Source organism: Cryptotermes secundus, unplaced genomic scaffold (assembly GCF_002891405.2).
Source record: "Cryptotermes secundus unplaced genomic scaffold, Csec_1.0 scaffold22, whole genome shotgun sequence".
NCBI classification, from domain to species: Eukaryota; Metazoa; Arthropoda; class Insecta; order Blattodea; family Kalotermitidae; genus Cryptotermes; species Cryptotermes secundus.
Window position 1 is genome coordinate 1,561,838 of NW_019742961.1, and position 23,384 is coordinate 1,585,221.

At 41.1% G+C, this 23,384-nt stretch overlaps 1 protein-coding gene across 1 annotated transcript in view; it reads left to right on the plus strand.

The window, feature by feature from the left end:
- The first annotated feature begins 924 nt into the window (after window positions 1-924).
- LOC111873385 overlaps window positions 925-23,384 on the plus strand; it is a 114,460-nt gene continuing 92,000 nt past the window's right edge. The window contains exons 1-3 of the mRNA XM_023868050.2: window positions 925-937; window positions 3,633-3,838; window positions 16,892-17,027. Of these exons, the coding sequence (XP_023723818.1) occupies window positions 925-937; window positions 3,633-3,838; window positions 16,892-17,027 (355 nt within the window). The remainder of the gene's footprint in view (window positions 938-3,632; window positions 3,839-16,891; window positions 17,028-23,384) is intronic.

Below are 23,384 nucleotides of genomic sequence, written 5' to 3' on the forward strand. Positions count from 1 at the left end.
TGTACTTTGTGGCTATGCAGTTTCCAGCATTTTAACTTCCAACAAATGAAAAATATAACCAGCTAGTTTAAATAAGTTTGCCATTTATACGTAACGGCTGGAGATAAAAAGGAAGCATGTACGAGAAAATATGACTACAAGGATACATGAGTTTGCAACGTACGAACTACAATTCATTTTCCTTCCTCCAATCCCTGGGGCAGAGGAAATCATAATTTCAAAGTTAAGATTCAGTGATAAATGTAACAGGGTTACTGGTCACATTATAAAAAATGAATACATAAGTAGTACGTAATTTGTGTTCGCTTTCCTGGTTCATATTTTGGGCCCAGAGTATGATAAACATAACTGAGGTTTATGACATTTATTTTAATGAATGTATCCTTGTGAAATCACTTTGCTGCCTATCTGTCTGTCTGTGTATCCGTTCGTGTCTGTCAATATAGCTGTATACCTTCCTGTGATTTTTCCTAGGAGGATTGTGGGTTCACTTGCTGTCTATGTGCCCCCCCCCAAGTTTTGTTAGAAAGCTTACGAGATCGCCTTGCTGTATGCGTGTCCCTGTTTCAGGACTAAATTTTGTTAGGAGGCTTATGATATCAGTTTCTGTGTCTATGTGGCCCTTGTATTGTTGCTAGGCAACGGAATGTTGCTAGTTATTAGTATATCTCATCATAATTATTCGGTATGTCTCTATGTCCCCCCAAGTTCTTTCGTTTTATATGCGGCCCATGTCTATTCAAAGGAAAATAGGTCAATAATTCTCCCCAGAACTTCCTGTTAGTCCTTCCAGACGAGCTTGGATATTATGTAAAATGTACCACAGCCTATTCCTTCCACTTTTCATCATTCGTCAGTTATCTTGTTGTTCGATGCTACATTTTCTACATACTGAATAAAACTTTATTATTCCTTAATAGTACGATGGTTGATACAGGTCTGTATGCCATTTGCTTTCACATTAAACAGCTGTGTCTGCCTTTTATCCACACAATACATTTAAGTTCATTGTGATTTTGAAACAAACAGCAATATTTTGCTATAGATTATGAAAAGGTTTATCATGTAACAGAAAAATATATATATATTTTGTGAGGTACAGACTACATTTCTTCCACATTAATTAGATTAGTTCGTTCACCGAACCTGTGACCTAACATGACTCAGAAAATTATTTCTTCGAAAACTCATTCTAATGAGCATTGCTTAGGCCCTGGGTACCTTCCATGCTCGAAACTGACATACCTGTCCATTTGCTTGGAAACTCTCCCGCTCCGACATTCTCCTCTCCATTCCAAACTTTACATAATTACTGTGGTATATAGACCCATTGCTAGGCAACGACCGCCAAATTAGCAAATATACAACAGCCGTTGCTAAGTATCGGCTCCTCAAGCATGTTTCCACGGCAACAATTGTACTGTAACAGTGGAACGGTGTTTTCTATGTGACCCATGCCGAGATGTTATAAGTAGAACAAGCTGGAAACAGTCAGAGAACTGCTGAGATTCAATCATTGTGAGCCATTGCTGTGAGAAGCTGGTAGCTGAGGCCGGCGATAGTTCGAGGAACGCAAATGAAAGGGAACGTCCACCGTGAAAGTCGCTACCAAGCAACGGCTAATGAAGACTGTAAGAGACTGAAAAATATGTTGTGTCCAGTGATTTATGAAGTGCATAAAACAGCGAAAGCATAATCCTTACTTGTTACGATCTGTAATTGGTCAATAATTCCGATTACCAATCCGAACCGCGTCTATATTCTCTCTAAGATTGTGAAAACAATGTACACGTATGATGGTAGGGCATTGGTAGCTGATGTCTGCTGTGGTAATTGTAGATAAAGAGACATCGCCTTTATAGCAGTTTTGTGATAAGGAAAAAATATTAAAATTGGTACGAAACCGATTTAGACTATGTTGTCTGTATTTTATATTTTTCATTAACCTGACGGGTGTTGAAAAACTTATTTATGTAATTTTGTATCGCTAGATATGTTCTGTGACAGTGCACAACCGCCTGTTATTTTCCGATGTCAGTTTGCACCGTGATTTTAATAACATATAATGTTTACTATATATATTGCTATAACTTTATATTATTGAACATTTTCTATCATGGGTAGCCTTTGTACATGATCTATTTGTTTAGCCCTATTCACGTTTATTGAAACATAATATCTGTTCGTAATTTTCCATATTAATATATAAATTATATTCAAATTTTAAGAGGCGGCAGGAGTAGATTTTCACTGATCGTGTCAAAAACTAAGTAAACTCATATCATTTGGGCCAGTAAAAGTAGGCCTACATACAAAGTATATATATGAGAGAACTGAACAGAAAATATGGTTGGTACGCGATTTATTTATCGAGTTTCTGAATATAGAGCATATAATCAGGAAGTTACAATTACTTTTCTCCTCGGTACTCATGATCAACTTTCTTTTTTCCTTAGTCGATGATTATGACTGATATTATTGACACAGTATCTTGAAACAGGGAGCTTTATACATAAAATGTACTGGATTGATATTTTCCGCAAAGGTTTATTATTAGTTTGTAGAGATAATCGACACGTAGGTACATATTGTTACGTGTAGGGTGGTACGCCTGACGAAAATAACGGGATCTATACCGGAATATTGGATTTATTGGCACTTCGGTTTCCCTCTCCCCCCTTTGTTACAATTAATACAGCGTTATCGATGATTTATACAATTTATATTTCACCGCTGCACACGCACTAGGATTCTCCATCTTTACTATTCGTCTCCTGGCAACGGATCTCAACACAGAAACTAAGACTTCAAATCACTATGAAGTCTTCTTTTTATTTCGTCTTCAGTCACTCTGTACTCCTCTGTCCTAATCTGTACTTAATTAATCTTCACAATTCACTAAGGACACGCTCCATTCTCGTTCCTGTACTCTCAGCTGCTGAGCCCTCCTGGACTCTGCAAATAATCAAAGCTACAACAAGTATACGTTATATAGGCTCCGCACGGACAACACAGACAACGCAGTTCTGTTGCTGCGTAGCGCCGACCACAGAGAAAACAAGTCACGTGATAGTTAAGTAATGTTGGATTGTGACGTCATTGCGCCTGAGCGGAAGTATGTTTACCGAGCCGTTGTTTAGAAGCAGTTTGCATAATCTGGTTGTTCCATTGTTACGTGCGTGTAACGCGGAGTATTTGTCTAGCCGTTGTCTGTCAATTATGCGTTGACATATCACAGTATCTACAAATTTCTCTGATAATTCTGCTAACATTTCATCAGTAGGTATTTAAGAGAGATAGTTCAGAACGTGTGACTATGATGTAACATAGAAGGCCGTGCCATAGCTCAGGCGGTTAGTCGCCGGTTTCCCACCGCGGCGACCCAGGTTCGAACCAAGTTCAAGTCATGTGGGATTTGTGGTGGAGGAAGTCGCATTGAGGTAGATTTTCTCCGAGTACTTCAGTTTCCCCTGTCAAATCTCATTCTACCGATTGCTCCACGTTCATCATCATCTACCATCCGAGGCTGGCACAATAGGCCAGTTAGTGGCCGACGCTCCGAGTGGAACCAGTCACCAGAAACAGAACCGGAGACCTAAGCTGACCCGCCACCCCCTTTTCTCGTGTTCCAGATGTGAATTGTCTGCGTCTCAACGAGGTGCGAATACCGATGCACACTGTGCGTGATCAGAACGCGCGTCTCGAGTGCCACTTCGACTTGGAAGGAGAGGCTCTGTATTCAGTCAAGTGGTATAAGGACGGCAACGAATTCTTCCGGTATGTCCCCCGGGATCAACCACCGGCCCAGCTTTTCCCTCTGCCCGGAGTTACGGTGGACGTAAGTATAGCATCAAAACTTGCAGTTAACTGTTTGACCGATATGTCTCATTTTTCTCCCAGTGAACAGATACTAAATTTTGCCTGGCCATTGTATAATTTATTTTAGTTTGAATAATTGTCAGGGTAACAAGAAAAGGTAAAACTATCCTTGTAACAGGCCGTTAAGGCCCACAGGGTTGTGAGACGTTGAGGCTGCTACATTTTCTAGACAATCTGTTCACAGATGGCGCTGAGGTTGTCAGCCTTATGCACCGGCTGCCTTTTACCCCCAGGACGATCCCTGGTACTCATTTCTGTTAGAAGCTAAGTCGACCCTAGGGCCACAGTGCGGCTGAAAGGATCAGGTCAATTGAAAAATACAATGATCACATCGGGACTCAAACCCGCGATCTTCCGGCATGTAGCATATTGCCTCAACCATAATTATCAGGGTCTAAAATGAATGTTTATATGATCTCGTAATATATATCTCACACATATTTTGATTAACCTTCACGCAGCATTTCCCCTATATTTTCATATGTAAGCCGTTTTCGGTTCTCTTTATATTCACTTTACTTCCGGAGCTAATGATAATTTTGCGAATATCTTTTGAATTCTGGACAGATTTTTGTTCCGATAATACATTCTCATAATGCTGGAATTTCATTACTTTTCATTCGACTGAAAATCAATATCACTTTCTAAGTACAATCAGTGATATATCTCGCGAAGTTTTCACCCGGAACAAACAGGGATACTTAAAATATATGTTCTATATCGTATAAAATACTTATGCTTACATAATGCCTATCGATCTGAACAAATTCACTATCATACAACACCTGTTAAGTTATTGGAACTAAAATCGTTGCTAACTTCATATCGCTTTGTCCTTTTGTAAGTTTCATTTAGAACACCGTGTATATATGCTTATATTTACAGCTGTCAGATATGGTAACTTGCGTTATCGAAACGCAGGACCGCATTAACCAGTGTGATTTATATTCAGTTGATATTCCTTTAGAATATGGACCTATAACTATGTAAATTGATCAGGTGTTTTGTTTATTTTGCTCAGATATTCCGTGAAAATCCTTGAATAGTGACATAAAGTTAACTAGAACCTGTTCCTTCCAAACCCATCTAAAGGCGCGTCCACATTACTCATGCTCGTGCTCGTCGGGAGACTCGTTTAGCTTTTACTTGTGCTCGTAAATCTTCGTCCACACTACTTCAGTTGCTCGCCAGGCTTCGGCGCGTAAGGATCCGTATATTTACTCGTAGTGTGTATAGGCTATAGTCATATTTTAATTTATTGGCTTTAGTTTTTAAATTAAACATTTTAAATTTGCTTGTTTCGTGACTTGTCGTCCACAATACTAACGAGCATAGCGAGTCACGCGAGCACGAGTAATGTGGATGCGCCTTTACACATGGTTCATGATATTTATGCTGTATAACTTCTCAACTTTACGTAAAAGCTGATTAGCAAAATAACTCATGAAGTGGCTACAGAATATAGAAAGCTATTATGGGTATTATTTGCTTTGTCTCTTGTTAGGTCTACACCATTGTCCTTTGTTGTCCAACTCCTTGCCAACTTCATTCGAGAAATCATGCTGCTAAGGTTTGGTTTTCATGCTGTAGTAGTTTCTAACAGCAGAGAAAAGGACGAAGGAACTGAGAGCAGTGCCTTACATGAGCATATGCTGCTAGACTCAGCCAGTCCATGCCCTCTGTTGCGCTTTTCGTATTAGACGAAAGCAGCGCCCTCCATCCTCAACTCTTAGATATGCGAGTTGCTATGTTTTTCCATTTGCATCTACAAGTGTGGTTTAGTCTGGGAATGAAGTTGCCTTCACGCATGGTAAGAGGAATAGAGAAACAGGCAAAGTTCTCACACTGTGCGGCACCAGAGAAACCTAACGAATTCTCTCCCCAACTTTCTGCTTTTCTGAACCTTACTGCATCTATAAAACTACTGTACCTCTTTTTCCGCATATTCTTTTCTTCTTGCCAAGAACTTCTCTCCCCCATTCCATTCTTCTACTTCTTCTTTTCCACTATTTTCAATGTCCTACCTAATTCAATCTGACCTCTTTTAGGCGTATTTTCAGTTTTACACCTCCTTTTGCTTTTATTTTTCAGCCGTTTGTGACAACCCAACATTTACTCTTTCCAAGCTTACTCTTTCTTTCTCTCTCTCTCTCTCTCTCTCTCTTCCACGACTTCCTCTTCCCCTTTACAGTTACGGACAACTTGCGTCACTTTTTAATTTCCGGGAACGGAGCTTCGGCCCCCTGACTCCCCGACCGTCTGTCCGTCCAGCTGTCTGCACGTTATCTCTAACCGAATCTGAGACGTCACTAGGTTAGATATTTTATGTATGCATGTTTATTCCAGAGGGGAAGGGGGGACGGGGTAGCGTAGTTACTTGAAGTGCTGTGCTCTAACCGTCTGCTGGCCCTTACGTTGCGGGTTGCAGCTTCTCCTCTAGCCGTTCACTCTCACCTGTTGGTACTCGGAGTTTGCAGTTTGCTGCTGCGTCCTTGTTGTGGATATTTGTTGTTTGCGGGATATTGGCTACTTGAATGCTGGGCCCCAGTAAGCTTGCTATTCGGGGAAAAGGGGGAATGAACCGGAAACTACATGTGATAGGTACTGCACTCGCACTAGAGCGATGAGATTCAGTCTCAGGGTGCATACGGGCCTCGCGTTAGTCGGAAAGATAAGAGTGTTTCTAGCTAGGCACTACCACACACTGTTTAATGGGCACTTTTTGATATTCAGGTAACAGCACTTGTCCTTAATCCCTTAAACAAACTTGAAATCACTCAAACTTTTGCGATCGGATCCCTGGATAGTTATTTAGCGACTGATTTTTAGTACCACACGTAGAAGGGATTACACTTTCACTTAATCTTTTAAGCCAAATTAAGATTCACACTAATTTTTGCGTCTAATTAATTTGCCGAGTAATTCAGAGACTGTTACAGTAACACACTTAAACATAATTTTTGTTTTTGACTTTGACTTTTGAACCAAACTGCCAGTGACGCTAATTTTTCGGCTGTACCCTTGAAGAGTTGTTCAGAGCCCTTTTAGCAGACTGACTCTGCTTTGAAGCAAGAAATCTTCACAGCTTCAGCTCCGCCTCCAAGTTACTACCCTAATTTCGGCTGATTAAAACAAATTTTGGGGGGAGTTTAGCCTAATTCTCACTGCTCCAATCATCTATCTGTAGTTTGGGACTTTGGGCCTTAAAGTCCTAACGTCGTTTTTGACAGCTGCTTGAAAAATTATACCAGTAAGGTAGGTTGAGGGTCTTCCCACTTTTGACTTACGGGGTTCAAAACCTGTCAAGTGTAACTTTACCAAAGGATCCCGCCGGTCAACTTTCGAACTGAATTTCCAGGAAAACTCTGCAGGGATCTTCCTGCCTGGTCTTTGTAGCAGTGAAGCAGGCCCTATTCTTGAAACCAAGAATCGGGCTAAGACACCCTTGAATGTTCCTTACTACATCCTGTGCGTAATTACCATAAAAAGAAATCTTGATTACAAACAAAGCTGGTGGTGTCAGTAGTACGGCTACAGTGCTACAAGCCGGAAGGTCGCGGGTTCGATTCCAGATGAGGTCATTGAATTTTAAAATTGGGGTCGACTCAGCATTAACAGAAATGAGTACCAGGAATGCTCCTGGGGAAAAAGGCGGCCAACGCGTAAGACTGACAACTTCACCGCCATCTATGAGTCGAATATCTAGAAAATGTGGGAGCCTCGACATCTCACACCCCTATGGACCTTCACGGCCTGTTACAAGGATAGCTTTACGTTTTTATGTATATTCTAGATCACTGTCACTAAAAAACAGTTTGGTTTCGCTGAACGCAGAACTAATTACACCCGCAGGAAATACAAGCCACAATTGGGTGGACTGCACAGCCGCTACAGAAATAACGCTAAACATAACACCGTAGCAATAGAACTGAACAACAATAAAATAACTCGTAATGAACACATGTATGAGACAGTTGAGCCACCTCCCATCATTGCAGCCTGCCCGCCCGCTTAACATCGACCGTAAAGCAGATATCGCATTTCCATGTCGGCCCTCCCTGTCCCCCTCAGAATTCTCTATGAATGCCTCGTGTCCCCGATCATTTCCTTGTGCCCAGTGCATCTTGGGCCCATACAGTCACCTATCCTAAGAAGGCCTGCATAAATCATTATTTGATGCTCCAAAATTCTCAGAATGTGTTAGTAATGCTATACGATAGACTGATGGTTATGATTTCTTGAATTTAATTACTGAAATATTAGATATTAACCAACTCCAGTCCTCTTTCAGAGATATAAGTATTTCACATGTATACTTAGATTATATAATATTTATAATGAATCCGGGATAGTTCAATTGGTATACGGACCGAATACGGGATGGACGGCTGGGGTTCAAATCCCGGCACGGGCAACAAATTTTTCTCTACTCCACAGCGTCCAGAACCTGCCCGTTTGTAGACACAAGGTCCTATCCAATGGCTGCCGAGGGTCTTTTTTCAAGTCAAGAATGTCGAAGTTTTAAATCCAGTCTCCCTAATGTCTTCATGACACAGTGCTTCGACTTTACATATATATCATGATCTTTCTATGGCACCTTTAGTATTTGCAACAATAGTTGTTCTCATGTTCTTGTGCAATTGACACAAGTTACGTGCTCATTCAAATTTTCGTTGTATCACAGCGAAAGTTTGCTGTGTGACATGTGTTGCACGTGAGGATCGTCTTCACGAGGTTCTGAAGTGGAGCATGCGCCGTGTCATCCCACTTCAGCTGGCTTCATATTCTGGCTCTATATCTCATTTTCTCCTTCAGGAATTTGTTTCTCCCATCTCTTATGTAGTTTCAACGTGCATTCACTCTTCACGCGTCATTAACCATATCCAGGCGTCTCTTTGAACATTGTTAGTTGCCACTTTTAGTTTTCCTTTCTAACTCCTTAAGCTTACAGCAATAATTTGCCCTTCATGTAATTGCCATTGTGCTTTTCTGTGTGACTTGATTTTGTACGTGGCACCAAACGTACATTGAAATCTCTTGTACTATCTATAATGCCGAGTAATAGGATTATTTAGTGAGTAATGCGTTTGAAAGGATGAGAAATGAAACGGCCTTGACATAAATTGAGGTACTATTCCAGTATTTATCTGGAGAGACTTAGGAAAACCGCAAGAAACCCCAGTCGGTGTAGTAGGTTTTGTGTCCGAGATTCGAACCGGCCACCTGCTAAATACAAGTCAGATGTCTTATCATTCAAGCCAGCGGGTTACATGAGCAGGAACGTTCTATTCCAGTCCAGATGGCTGGTACGTACGAGATTGACGTATTTCATATTTATACTTGTAGTTCCCTGTAAAGGTACCGATAACATATCCGTATGCTTTCTCAGCCAATCCCCCCCCCCTTGCACTACAGCCCCAGTGGGCCTAGGCCTACCTCCATGAACTTCTCCGTTCACTTCGGTTTTTCTTGATCTTACACATTCGGTAGGACTCCTTGGGCGAGTGATCAGCTCGTCGCAAGGCCTCTACCTTCAGTGGGATTCGAACCCACGATCCCGGTTTCCAAGCGAGCGAAGACAGTACATACCTTAGACCGCTACTGCGACCGGCCTCAGCCAATTCCAATGCACCCAAATATTACCTCATCTCATTCGACCCCACGAATCCTCTGTATACCTAATTTGGAACAGTGGACTACCTTCAAGGAGAAGAGTCCTTCTTCAGGAAGTTGTCCCTTAGCAGGTTAAAAAATTCCCCATCTTTCATGAAAGCAGAAGATCCCTTACTGTGTTCACAAAGACCCGCCAGTGGACGCTATCCTGAGCCAGTTTAAACCATTTCACACACCCTCATTCTATGTTGTTACGATCCCTCTTTAGGCCACGCCAAAGCGGTTAGTCGCTTGCTTCCCACGGCTGCGGCCCGGGTTCGATCCCGGGTCTGGTCAAGTGGGATTTGTGGTGGACAAAGTGGCGCTGGGGCAGGGTTTCTCCGAGTACCTCGGTTTCCCCTGCCAATCTTCATTCCACCAGTTGCTCCACAATCACCCTCACCTATCATCTGGGTCTCATACAGTAGGCCAGAAATGGCCGCAGTAGAAGGGACTCGGTCCCACCCCACTAGCAATAATAAATAATGATCGCTTTTTTAACATTAAGCTCACATAACGTCAATATTTCCCACGTGGTGTCATTTAGAGTTTACCAAACTTTCACTGGGGCTCAAATTCCACCTGAACCACAAATTCTGAGGTCAGTTTTTATGAGGTACATATAGGGGAAGGATAGAAGCAAATTATATCCTAAGGCCGATTTTGTGATATTTATAGATTTAATTTAATTTTAAATTATTTAACAACGGTTTTTGAACTGTATGTGACGTACGGTGCCAAACGGTATGATTGCTTCATGAACATTGGACTTGAAATGATCTGAAAGAAAGAAATTTTAGCCTAATTGAAGATACTATCGTAGTATTTCCCTTGACCTACTGAGGAGAAACACAAGAAATATAATTGAGGATAACCAGCCTACAGACCTGGTTTCGAACACTTGACCTCACGAGTTGTAGATGGTGTCTTCTCTGCCCTGGTGTTCTAGAAACAAGAAAACAACGTTTTGGAAACAGATCAAGTTTCCGAAACGTTGTATTTTCTAGTTTCTAGAATACCGGACGATGGACAAATTCGTAAGAACTTTCTAGAATCCGGCAACACATTTTTAAGATCTAGAAACAGGCATTGCGGACAGCAAGCTTTTTTATTCAGGCTTCGGTGTGAAATAAAATATCTAAGAAAACATGGGAAACTATTAAACGTTATTCGGAGAATGAAGAAAAATACATAGATTTGATAGTTAGGTATATTTATAACAGCCTTCTTACAGAATTTCACAGTCGTGGCTCCAATTCCTCACTTGTTAGTTATCACTGTCAAACGGAAATCGAAACAGACCTAGATCATACAAAAAAGAAAACGACAAAACAACACAGCCTTGAATCTTAGGGGCGCACTAATCACGTAAGTGCTGGTTAAAAAAATATACCTATACTGCATAGGTCTGTCTGACACTGCACACTGGAGGTGACCGGGTTGACCAGTCTTCGGTACAAGTAAGGGTTAGAGACATGAAATACCCCCCTGTTCCTCGTGCATACAGACGATATCTCGCCGCAATAAACTACCACGTCTGAAGCCCCAAGGGGTAGGCGCCGCGTGTTCAAAATGGTGCGCAAAACCCCCACAGGCCTTCCGCAATATCGTGCGGCTTCGCAAGAAGAAAACTTGGTGCTTTTGATGCGAGGAGTGCTGAAATGGATATTGCTTTGGCGGTGAGAGGAACTGCCCTCGCATAATGCAGTCTTAGAATGATTGCTATAATACAAGTATGGTCCCTTTTAAAATTCGTGTTTTAGGAAGAAAAGTCAAGGATTGTGTAATTATTATGACATAAAGTGATAGTTTAAGTTCCCATTTTTCACACTTCACTGGTTCATCGCTCGCAGATTTTTTATACCCAGAAGATGGAGGCGATATTTTCCTACGAAACGTCGGTGAAGATAATATCTACAAGACGCCACATCTCAGAAGACGACATTCTTCATAGTCACCGCTGTGAAAACCTCAAAACTTACAAGTTTTCTATTAAGCTGTTATATAGTTAGTAAACAAGATTTTTTTATTAATTTAAGATCTATGCATGAATATAGTTGTAACATCTGAAATGAGCGAGATTTTGTCATAGTTCTGTGATACTGGCCGCTTCCAATTTGCAATGTTAACCCTTTAAAGCGCAGAGATACCACTACCACTTGCATTAATATTAAAGAATTATGTATTTTGCCTAATTTATGTATTTTGCTTTTAATAAATTCACAGAATAAAATACGTTTATTTGCTTATGCAACTTTAAGCAATTGTATTTTTAATTTAAATGGAGGCGCGATGATTTTCGAAATAGGAACACTGTTTTTAATTATTATATAGGTTAAATTTGTGTTCCAAATAATTAACAAGCACAGTAACTTTACTCTCTTTCATAAATAAGCGTGTAAGTAATACTGTGCTGTACATTAATGTTACGTTAATTTTCTTATTGTTAATCGTTGGATGTTTTAAATAATTTTAGAATCAGAGATATTCGTGTGAAATATATTGTCGTAATATCCTATTATTCTCCTTATTTTAAAGTTAGAATAAAGAAAAACAAATTGCCTTATGACAGTCCTTTGTGACCGAAACATACAACATACATATACAAATTAAATCGACTGTATATTTTTGTGGTGACACTTTTTTTTTTTTCATTGGCACTGCAGCCCCAGTGGACCTAGTCCTACCTCCATGAAACTCTCCGTTTCACTTCGGTTTTTATTAGATCTTAGACATATGGTAGGACTCCTTGGGCGGGTGATCAGCTCGTCGCAAGGCCTCTACCTGTACACAAACACAGAAAAACGCACACAAATATCCATGCCCTGAGTGGGATTCGAACCCACGATCCCGGCTTCCGAGCGAGCGAAGACAGTGCATGCCTTAGACCGCTCGGCTACCGTGACCGGCGTTGTGACAGTTTAGCGTAACTATATATACTTCGTGTATTCTTTATGTCATATTAATTGTGATCTTGCCACTTCATTCTGGCAAAATGAGGCTGAAGTCACGAGATGCTTTGGACATAAGTACGGCGGCTGGAATGCAGATTGTTATTATTGGTGTTTCGTTCTTCCTGATCTGCTTACCTTTTCCTTGTGCTGCTGTGTTACAAGATACATAAGGAAGAGTCACGTGTTCGTACATTTCGAAGTTCCACACAAAAAGTTTTATTTCCTACTTGGTTTCAGAAATAAGGATTCAGTCACGATAAAACTTATTTCAGAAGTAACGAACTGTTCTTATTTACCAGAGCGAAGTGTCTTTTTCTTTCCGAGACCAGTTTTTTAATGTGGCTGCAAAGATGCATGCACTTCGAGAACGATTTAAGCTTTATTTACAAATAATAAAAATACAGCCTTCAATAACCACGTTATATACGGATGTCTTTCCGCTACAATTATTGGCATCAAAGGTGGAAGGAACATGAGAAATTATGCGACATCAGAGGAGGCAGTATGAAGTACGTAAAACTGGTTCCTCTTAACGTAGAACACCACACGTATTAACGCTATCGATTTCAGAGTAGATGCAGGTCTGGGTTTTATTTCCGCTGTGAACTTGAGGAAACGAAACAATATGGAAAAGAGAAGAGAAACTGAAGATATTTTTCCACTCTTCAGTCTATATTTTGTAATATTCGAGCATATACGGCCTACAGAATGCACTATATATGTTCTGGTGAACCGATCTATATGTTTTCGATATAAACAATTCTGTCTTACCTCGGAAAAGATTCTCTTATTTATATTCGTATTTTACGTCTTTCTTGCTTCCATTTTCATAAGTTTTCCCTTCTCTTCCTGCTTTTCGATATGGAATATATTGGAAAAAGAGAAATTGTAATATCATAGCATGGTTTTGTTCATTGATGAATTGGTGTATGTTGTGGGATACTGCATTCAGTTTTGTCAATAAAACAAAATCCTTACGTCATGCGAAAACCAATTCAGATCAAAAAGAACTGAGAGAATTTTGTGTTCAGGGAAAGTAAAAGAGGTAATTGTAATATTAAGATTGGGGAAGCGACCTCCATAATCTAGAGGCAACGTTCCCACCTCATGACTCGTAGTACGCGGGTTCAAATACCCGGCGGAGGTCGTCGAATTTTTAAGGGCGGAAAATTTCAGGGAACAAGTCCACCGGGAGGGACTTTAAGCCGTGGGTCCCGTGTCGTAGCTTTACGGCACGTAAAAGAACCTCATATTTCCAAAGGAGGTCACTGAGCCAAATTACGGACGTTTCCCGCCCAACAGCAGTCTCTAATACCTCTGGTAGATGGGGGAAGCATTATAGATACCTCTCAGTTAGTAGAGCCGGTCTCGCTGGCTGGGCGGGACTGATGGTAAGCACCAGTACCGGTAGGATATAGAGACTGGTAGAAATCATAGAGGGAAGCACAGTGGACCAATACAGGTCTCAGTGCATGGGGAAACCCACCCTCTCCAATAACTAACTAACTAACTAAGATTGGAGATTGGGCTGGGGTGTAACATGACGTTGAATAATAGAACACGCTACTCTAGCAGTAACACTTTTGGCTAGCATTCGCGAGGCGATCGGTTCGATTCTAGGCTTAATATGCCGACTGAATTTCATTGTGATTTTCCTCGATCCCTCCAATGAAATAAAGGTCTAATACTGCGATTATGCCGCTGCCTCTTCTTTCCAAATTGTTTCCACTTTATCATACACCAGTCATCCTGCTATTCGACACTATATAGTGTGGACTTCCTCAGGGTCGTAAAATAAGCCGGGAAGAAGGCGACGAAAAGAAGGAAGGGTTGCCAAGTATTAAACAGAGTAAAGTTGTTTTCATGCAAAGGAAACTACTTCTAGATCAGTGTTTACTTTCTTCGAAGATAATAATTCAGTAATCATTTCAAGCTATATACCACGTGCTTTATGAGTCAAATGGGTTGAGATGAGCTAGAGTCATAGAGGTCTCTTGTGAATGGAAGTGGCTGCGCAGTCTTAGGCTAGGAACGCACACAGCGACATCGGTCGTACGGAAAAAGTCGTACGATTTTTTTCCCCGCACGACTTCCTTTTCATACCAGAGCGACCAAATACATTTCTTTGCTCTCCGACTGCCGTACGGTAGATGTCGCATATCTTCACGTATTAAAGCTAATACTACACCTTATATTCTACTACTTGATGCGACATGAACCGTACGGACGTCGTACGACCATGTCGCTGTGTGTGTTCCTAGTCTAAGGCATGAACTACATTATCTTCGCCCACTCGAATGCTGGAATCGTGGATTCAGATCCCACTCAAGGCATGGATGTTTCTGCGTTTATTCTGTTTATGTTGTCCTGTATGTAGGTAGGTAGCGGCTTTGCGACGGGCTGATCCTCCGTCCAAGGAGTTTTACCGCCTGTGTAAAAAAATATTTAAAAAATTTAGGAAGAGGCTAGGGCCCAACAAAGGGCTGTAGAGTCATTGATGAATGAATGAATGAATTGTGAATAAGTTAATGAACCTTCAGGTTTCATAAAAGGCGGAAAATAACTTGAAGAATTCTGGGATATAATGCAGTCCAAATTCCACAGGTCTTCAACGGCCTGCACGGTGTTATATCCCAAGAGACAGAGCTCTCCCTCATCACGGCTGTGTGCACGTTAAACCCTACATGAGACCATTTGATCGAGTTGATGTTACATTCTGAGTAAAACTCGATTCCATTGAGTTAGATTCGGGTAACCTAACTCTGCAGTACCATGCTACTTAGAATATGCGACAAATTATTTTTATCAAGGGGAAAGCGGTAGTGTTGTTGGTTGAGGCACTATGCTACAGAAGGTCGCGGGTTCGAGTCCCAATTAGGTGGACTTTTACAATTGACCTAATCCTTCCAGCCACAGTATGGCCACAGAAATGAGTACCAGGAATAATCCTGGGGGATAAAGGGTGGCCGATGCGTAAGGCTAACAAACTTATATCCGTCTATGAGCCGACTGTCTAATAAAATGTGGGAGCCTCGACGTCTCACAAATTCTAGTAAATATGGGAGCCTCGGCGTCTCACAACCAAGTGGGCCTTCAAGGCCTGTTACAAGGATAACTTTACCTTTTTTTTTTATTACCTTTTACTCGCTGGATTTAGTTTGTAATACCTCTCTTATGGTTATGTAGGAACGACTCCGGGACATTTCATGTCCTCTTCACTTACTGATACTGTAATTTGATCTCACATAATCTTTACACTAATATGATGCCGTCTATGAGTGTGTTAATACACGGGTGTATTCTTCTTGAGAAACTGATTGGAAAAGTCCCTCCCTTTTGTGGAACTCAAATTCCATTACAGTGCTCCGAAGATACCTCTTACCTTATCCTGAGCCAGATGTGTTCTATCCGCACTTCCTAGAGATCAGTGTTAATATTCTTCTAAAACTATATGTGTCTCCCAAGTGAACTGTTCCTCCACGTTTTGGGAGTAGAATATTGTATGTATTTCTCTTTTCTCCTATACATGCTACATTCCCGCTAGTCTCATCCTCCTTCATTTTTTCATCTTTCCTGGTTTATGAGAAGGTCTCCATAAATCAAATTCAAATCTNCTATTGGGCCGTAGAACTGACCCAAAGTTAATTAAAAACAGAGTAGATGGGGAAGTGAACCTTGTTGATTTTGCATAGAATGACCCATTACACGTAAATTTTCTATCACTCCACCACACAAAACCTTGCTTATCTATTGAAGCGTCTTTCGCACTCCCGGGTCACGCGGTAGCCTAGTTGGCTTAGGCACTATTATACAAGCCGGAAGGTCGCAGGTTCGATTCCCATTGTCTCCATTGGGTTTCTAAATTGACCTAATACTTCCAGCAGCATTATGGCCCTGCGGTCGACTCAGCCTATAACGTAAATGAATACCAGGAACCTTCCTGGGGTTAAAGAGCTGCCGTCTCAAAACCGTATGGGCCTCCACGGCATATTAGAGAGATAGCGTTAGCTCAGCACACACATCTGCTGCCTTCCTGACTGGTGCAGCTTGGCCATTCTTCTCCCAAGTATTTAAGCGGAAGAACTGTGCAACATTTTATATCATTCTTAGAACGTATGCTTATTTTAGGATTTGTAGATACTGAAGCAACACTTGGATCGTACGTTCGAATCCCACTCGAGGCATGGATATCTGCGTTTCTTCTGTGTTTGTGTTGTTCTCTGTGTAGGTAGCGGCCTTGCGATGACTGATCCCTTGTTCAAGGAGTCCTACAGACTGTGCATAAGATTAATAAACTGAGAGAAGCGACCAGGGCCCAAACTGGGCTGCAGAGTCATTAACAGTAGTAGTAGATGGTGAAGCTTAAACGATATTGGGAATGTAGAGCTTGCTGCCGTGTGTTGCAGATCCACAACTCGACGGAGAGCCAGGTTGTACTGAAATCTGTGAACCTGTCTAGTACGGGACGTTACCGCTGTGAGGTCTCTGCTGAGGCACCTTCCTTCCAGACGGTGTCCGACCATGGAGACATGACTGTCGTTGGTGAGTTAAATACGCTTATCTACAGAGTATCCTCAAAAGAATTCTGTACATTCACACCTTACTTAAATCATTAATGTAAAAGACGAATATACGGAAGTTATATCAAAGTTCAGGTAAAGTCATCAAAACTTTACAGCCGAAGTGTTCATCACGTCATCTGAAAATACGCACAATGTGTAGTGCGTGAAATTTCCCCTCACATCTTGAAAGTGTAACTACATTCTATGCTCGTAGGCTGCTGGTGTGCCCCTTTGCCACTCTTTTATGAATGTCACTTCTCCGGCATATCGCGACCTTATATGATCATCATCAGGTAGAAACGTTTACGTAATTCCTTCACTGTAATTCTCTTTGGTTCATTTTTCCAAAAGGAACGGTTTTGTTATGTTTAAGGTTTATATAATATACAGCATGGTATTACGTGGCTTACGTGAGTGCTGCATGGTTACTGAGTTACAAGAAGTTGCACTCCCAAGACTTCCCACGCAAATTAAATCATACTAATATTAATATTGATAATGAGAACACGACTGGAAAGCCGAAACTCCTCTGCAAGTAAATTCTCAAAGAAACTATTGTGATAAATGGAGACGGTGTTATAAGAAATATCCTTCTAACAGGTTGTTGAAAAGTTCATAAATTCTATTTGGAAAATGATTGCTGGAAAAGAACCACGTGTAGTAATTTGTGGCGTAGATCTTCCTCCATTATGTTTAAATCAGTTTTATTCTTTGCATTTGCATTTTTATAAACATGTCATGGCAGTAATGTTTGTTTTAAGATTCTATCAGTTTCAATTTGCCTTTGTACTGTCTGAAGTACGTTTCGTGATTTCGCTAAATGTATGAATCGTTACAACTGACTGAGGCACAGGACAGGCAGGTTTCCATTTGTCACGTCCGAGCTGCCTATACACTCGATCCATTCTTTGGTGACAGGGCTGCCAAGGGACATAGAGTGACTTACGTTTATTACCAGACGTCCTTAGAACAAATAAAACATTTTATCTGTTCCCATTGTATGGCCAGAAGTTGAGACAGCTCAGTCGGTATAATGATGGGCCATGGACTGAACGACCCGGCTTTGATTCCCAGCAGTACAATACTTTTCTCTCCTCCATAGATTCCAGATCGAAAATGGGGTTCACACAGCCTCCTATCCAATGGGTATCGGGGGCTCTTTTCCCGGGGCGTGAAGCTGACCACTCACCTCCATCTAGTGCTGAGGTCAAGAAAGTTTAAGCTATACCTCTATTTCGTCATATGTCTTCATGGCATAGTGCTTAACTAATTAAGCACAGGGACAAATTTTACCCACTCTATGGATTGAATTGCAATATCAGGATTAAAAAAAAAGTTGACGGTGACGTTTTCCCCGTGTGTATGTGTGTGTGTGTGTGAGAGAGAGAGAGAGAAGTACAAGCTAGAAACACTGAGGGACCTACCGCTTGAACTTGTCGTTTATTGTAATGCCTACAATCAGCAAAGCGTTTTTGAAACACGACAACCGCTTGCACGAGTAAATTTTTCCCTGGTTATCGCTTTATAAAACGAAACAACCAAAAAATTGAACTGCATAGCTTTTCTGTACGAGGTCTGTGAAGTCTGTTACATGCATTTCTCTTCTGTGTTTAAGTGTTCAGCATCACTGCAACAAATCAAGCATCTGAAACACAGAACCTAATTACATTAATATTAATATGTGTAGGTGTCTACTTACAGCCATTTGGACACAGCGTGCTCCGGAAAATATTTGGAATTAAGAGGGATGATAGGCATAATTTAAAACCATGGATCGTGGGAACTTAGTGATTTATGCCCCTAGTGATCTATTTTATGGAGGTACAATTTAAGACATCACGATTGGCTGAATGTGTAGCTTGGATGGGAAGAAAATAATCCATAAGTACTATACAAGGGAGAACTTCTTGATATGTAGTTGCTTTTTATAGACCGAGGAAGATAGAGAAGGTCATGTTGTCACTTATTTTAGGAAGAAGCCTTGTGAGGACTGGAGGTTGTCTGGGACGATTGGTTGTATTTTAGCAGGTTCTGATATTGGAGAGGTTTTTCATTTTCTTGAGGATCCTACAAGCATGTTCACATACGTGCCGGATTATTACTGAAGAGATAAAGAAACAGCACGGATGGATACATCTTTACACAGAGTTCAGACAACAGACTTGATTTTAAACTCATTGCATATCAAGCGTTCTCTAAGTCTTGTTGGTCCATATTTCTAGTTTCCTTCCTAGACAAGTTTAGTCACTTTATACAGAAGTAAGCCAGTTCACATGAGAAGTGAGCCATCTAAGAGAAAGATTGGTTTCATTTCTATGCAGAAAAGCTTCACCCTGAAAACTTCTTAACGAATGAAACTGCACTAGACAGAGTAATGGAGGTTCTCATGAAGTTGGATGTTCTGTGAGGGCCACTTGAAAAACTTTCAAATATCTCAGTCTCAATTCTGATTTCATTGTGAAGTTTTAGATATAGAGACAATTTCAAGTATCAAGGAATTATATATATATATGACGTCGTTGAAGTAGCTACATAGAACAGGTCAAACAAATCCCGATGCTTAGTTTTAGCTACAGAGAAAATAAATTCATAACCCATGTGTCAGGAAATAGGAGGAGTGTTGGATTTGTTTCTCTTCCACAATGTTCGAGGTGTCACTTTCTTAGAAAATGTATTCTTTGTGTGTGCGTATTTATGTCTCTGAGTACCGTAATATTTCAATATATTGTGTTCATGTTTAAAATTAGTAAGCATTTACAGCGTTGTAAATGATTTTGTATCGCAACAAATATTCTCCAAATTTAATGGATCCATAATTTCTAAGTGAACGTAATTTTGATTTATTTATCTAGTCCAAAAATATTTTAGATATTAGAATATTGTTTTATTTCATTCCGGTACCTTGAAAGTATAGAACTGGATGTTCTGTTCAAGTCAGGCAGGAATGATTTAAGGTGCTGACATTTATAAGGCTACTGAAGAATGAATTTAATGAGAAGCGGAGTGATAAGAATGCAATCTACACACATTTATGGATATGAAGGATGTGAATTATATAACAGTTTTATTGTTTACAGCCTCTTTTATATCTTAGGACTTGTGACTTGACGTCTGCTATATGTGTTCCTTCTTGGGCACTGAGTTCATAGGAATTGAATAGATATACGTGTTTTTATTTTCGTGAGAATGCAGTTTAATCAAAGAAGTGTCCATGATAATTGCAGTCACATTGCAGGTAATCCAAATCCGTTAACGAATTGTTGATTAGTCATTCATAATTTTGATTAATAATTATAGTCCTGTTGCAGTAGTGAGGGCTTGACAGCCGTGAGGGAGCATGTTCCTCTCATGGTTGGTACGTTCTACCAAAATACATGGCGTCACATTCTAGGAGACAGTGATTATAGTCACCGTTGTGTGGATCTCAGACCTCACACTTTCTTAATTTTATGCAACGTTTCTAAATTATTATTTTTAATCCTCATTTACACAGTAAATAACACCGTCATAAGTGGAGACTTTGTGTGTCCGTCTGTAAACCAGTATGAGCCCCTGAGCCGTTGACATTCTTTCTTTTAATTATGGATTGGAGGCTTCACAACAAGATCACATTACATGAAGAGCTACATGCGTAACGGCCCTCAGTTTGACTATGAATTTCCTGTAACTCTCTAATATTTATCAGGGCGAAAATCGTACCACAAAGTAAGTTAAAGGGAATATTAAAACACAATATAGAGACTGTTAAAAATTGATTAAAGGCTTTAAGGGGGCATAGCACTGACATAAGGGAGCAAGAGGTCCCAGCCAACATATGGACAGAAAGCAATGCCTGCTGAGATATGGAAAATATTCGTGTGAGCTATACAGCAGATGTTGCTTGTGAGCTTCCCATGCGTTCAAACAAAACTTTCAGCTTTCCGCCATACAGAGGTGCGTACTTTGCTGGAACCTCCTGACAGATATTCGCAACCGTTTGTGTAATACCACTAATTAATTTACTGGAACCGAATACACCGAAGTTTTTGTTGTTCGGGAAGACAAAAATCCAGACGATAGAGGTCAGGAGATCATGCAGGCCAGTTGACTTGACATCGGCTTCCTATCCACAGTTCGCCTGAAGTTTGTTCAGATGCTGTCTGATAAGGCAAAGAAAATGAGGTGGTTCCCCATCATGCATGAACAACATGTGTTATCATCGATGAAGAGGCACGTGTTCCAAGAGTACTGGTAAATCGTCCAGCAAAACATGACGGTAAACTGCACCTACTAGTCTCTTAGGGAAGACAACAGGTCCCAGGAGTTGATAACCTAAGAGGCTCATCCAGCAAATGACTCTCCCATATCCCAGCAAGCACTGATTTTTGTACGTACTACTTATGTTGACTAGGACGCTCTTGCTGATTTCAGTGACTACTGTATCCCCTTCAAGCCTGTAACCCTTTCTTCAACATCCTGTATAAACAATACAGTTCTTTCGCGAGTCTTATGGATTTCCAGACAAAGACAACGATTTTCTATGCTATGTCATCTCTTGCCGGCAACTCGGGAACAGCCGACTAATTTTGATATTAAGTATATTGGAGTTTCTTGCATAAATTAATTGGAGGTCATGTATACACTTCTGTCTGTCTGTGACGTAGCACCAGAGCAGAAGCTCTTTTTGGGGAACACTGTCTTCTGGGATATAACGCCATGTAGTCCGTTGAAAGGCAACGGACTTTTAGGAGGAACATATTGCCTCCTTCTTCAGGGTCAAAGAATAAGCCGAGAAAGACACCGGCGTGAAAGAGGTGGAAAGCACTGCTCTGCTTAAGTTTTCGGAACTTTGCATATTAGTAGAATATATTATTCTATGGGTAAAGTCCAGAAATGCCGTTCACGGTAGCCGAGCGGTCTAAGGCATGTACTGTCTTCACTCGCTTGGAAACAGGGATCCTGGGTTCGAATCCCACTCAGGGCATGGACGTTTAGTTTGTGTGCGTTTTTCTGTGTTTGTGTGCAGGTAGAGGCCTTGCGACGAGCTGATCACCCGCCCAAGGAGTCCTACCGAATGTGTAAGATCTAGAAAAACCGAAGTGAACGGAGAAGTTCATGGAGGTAGGCCTAGGCCCACTGGGGCTGTAGTGCCAAGGGAAAAGAAAAGTCCAGAAACTCATAAATCTCATCTAATGCTCCTCTGTTTTACTAGACCGGTTTATGATACTAAAACACGTAACCCGATGAGTATCACAGGATATCTTCATGTAGCAGCTATTACTACATGTTATTATCCTCATATGAATAGCAATTCTGTAAGAGTATTGGGTCTTGTTTTCACTGCTGCATACAATAATGCATTTGCTTTTAATTCCGTTCTTTACAGTAAGGCTAGAATTTTCACTGGCATCTATGTACTTAACCCTAGATACGTAACCAATACCACCATCTGTAACCGTACGCATCCTTCACGGAAAGTCTTATTTGTTTGTAAGTAACGGTTAAGTTTAGCTGTAGGAATGAGATGCCCCGGAGGGATCATGGTCCTCTGAACTGGCCTTTTGTTGCGAGGGACTGAAGGGAGGTTGGTGAGTCCATTGCGTTCAAGGGGGAGTAGGTATACCTTCTTTCGTCCGTGCCTGTGGGGGTGGAGGACCTGTGGATCGAAGCTTCGAGAAACTTCTAGAAGGTGTGCAGACCGGAAGGGGTCCGTGTATTTGGTCATGAAAACCTCCCAGTGGAAAGTTCGAGATGGTTAAGAACGTGATTTCTGGAAGCAGCAGCGGGGGTCAGCGGTTAGTCAGTGAGTGGAAGCCGGGGGAGTTAGTGGGTAGAGGCCAGGTAGTGAGGGTGTTCCTGTGGAACCTGTGCTAGGGGGTTAACCGATCGAGCCCGCATCCAAAAAACGACGTAAGCGAGCCAACACCCGTGTACCCCTGGGATTTAAGACTCATTCCGCTGAATTTAGTCGAGGCATACACCGCGTGAAGTTAAGCGTGTGGGGGCGGGTGTACATCATTCTTTGTAAGAAATGGATTTCTGCTAAATGTCGGAAAAATGCAATGCAATTAGTTTAATTACAGAGAGTTTGGACTAACCCTTTGTCATGTTGTTCTGTTACTAAGGTGCCAGCCTTTGGGAAATGGAGTGGTTGAATCCTTATGTTGCCTTTTTAACTATATCAAATCAATTGTATCGTTCTGAGAGTTCCACATATAAAAGGATCATTTTCTTTTTCTTTCCTCTCTTCTTCTACTTCTTCTTCCCCTCCCCCCTACTTCTACTTCTTTTCTTTAAATTAGGCTACTAGCCTGTTCCTTCCAGAGTATGAGTTACTCCATTTTAATGCAGGTTGCGA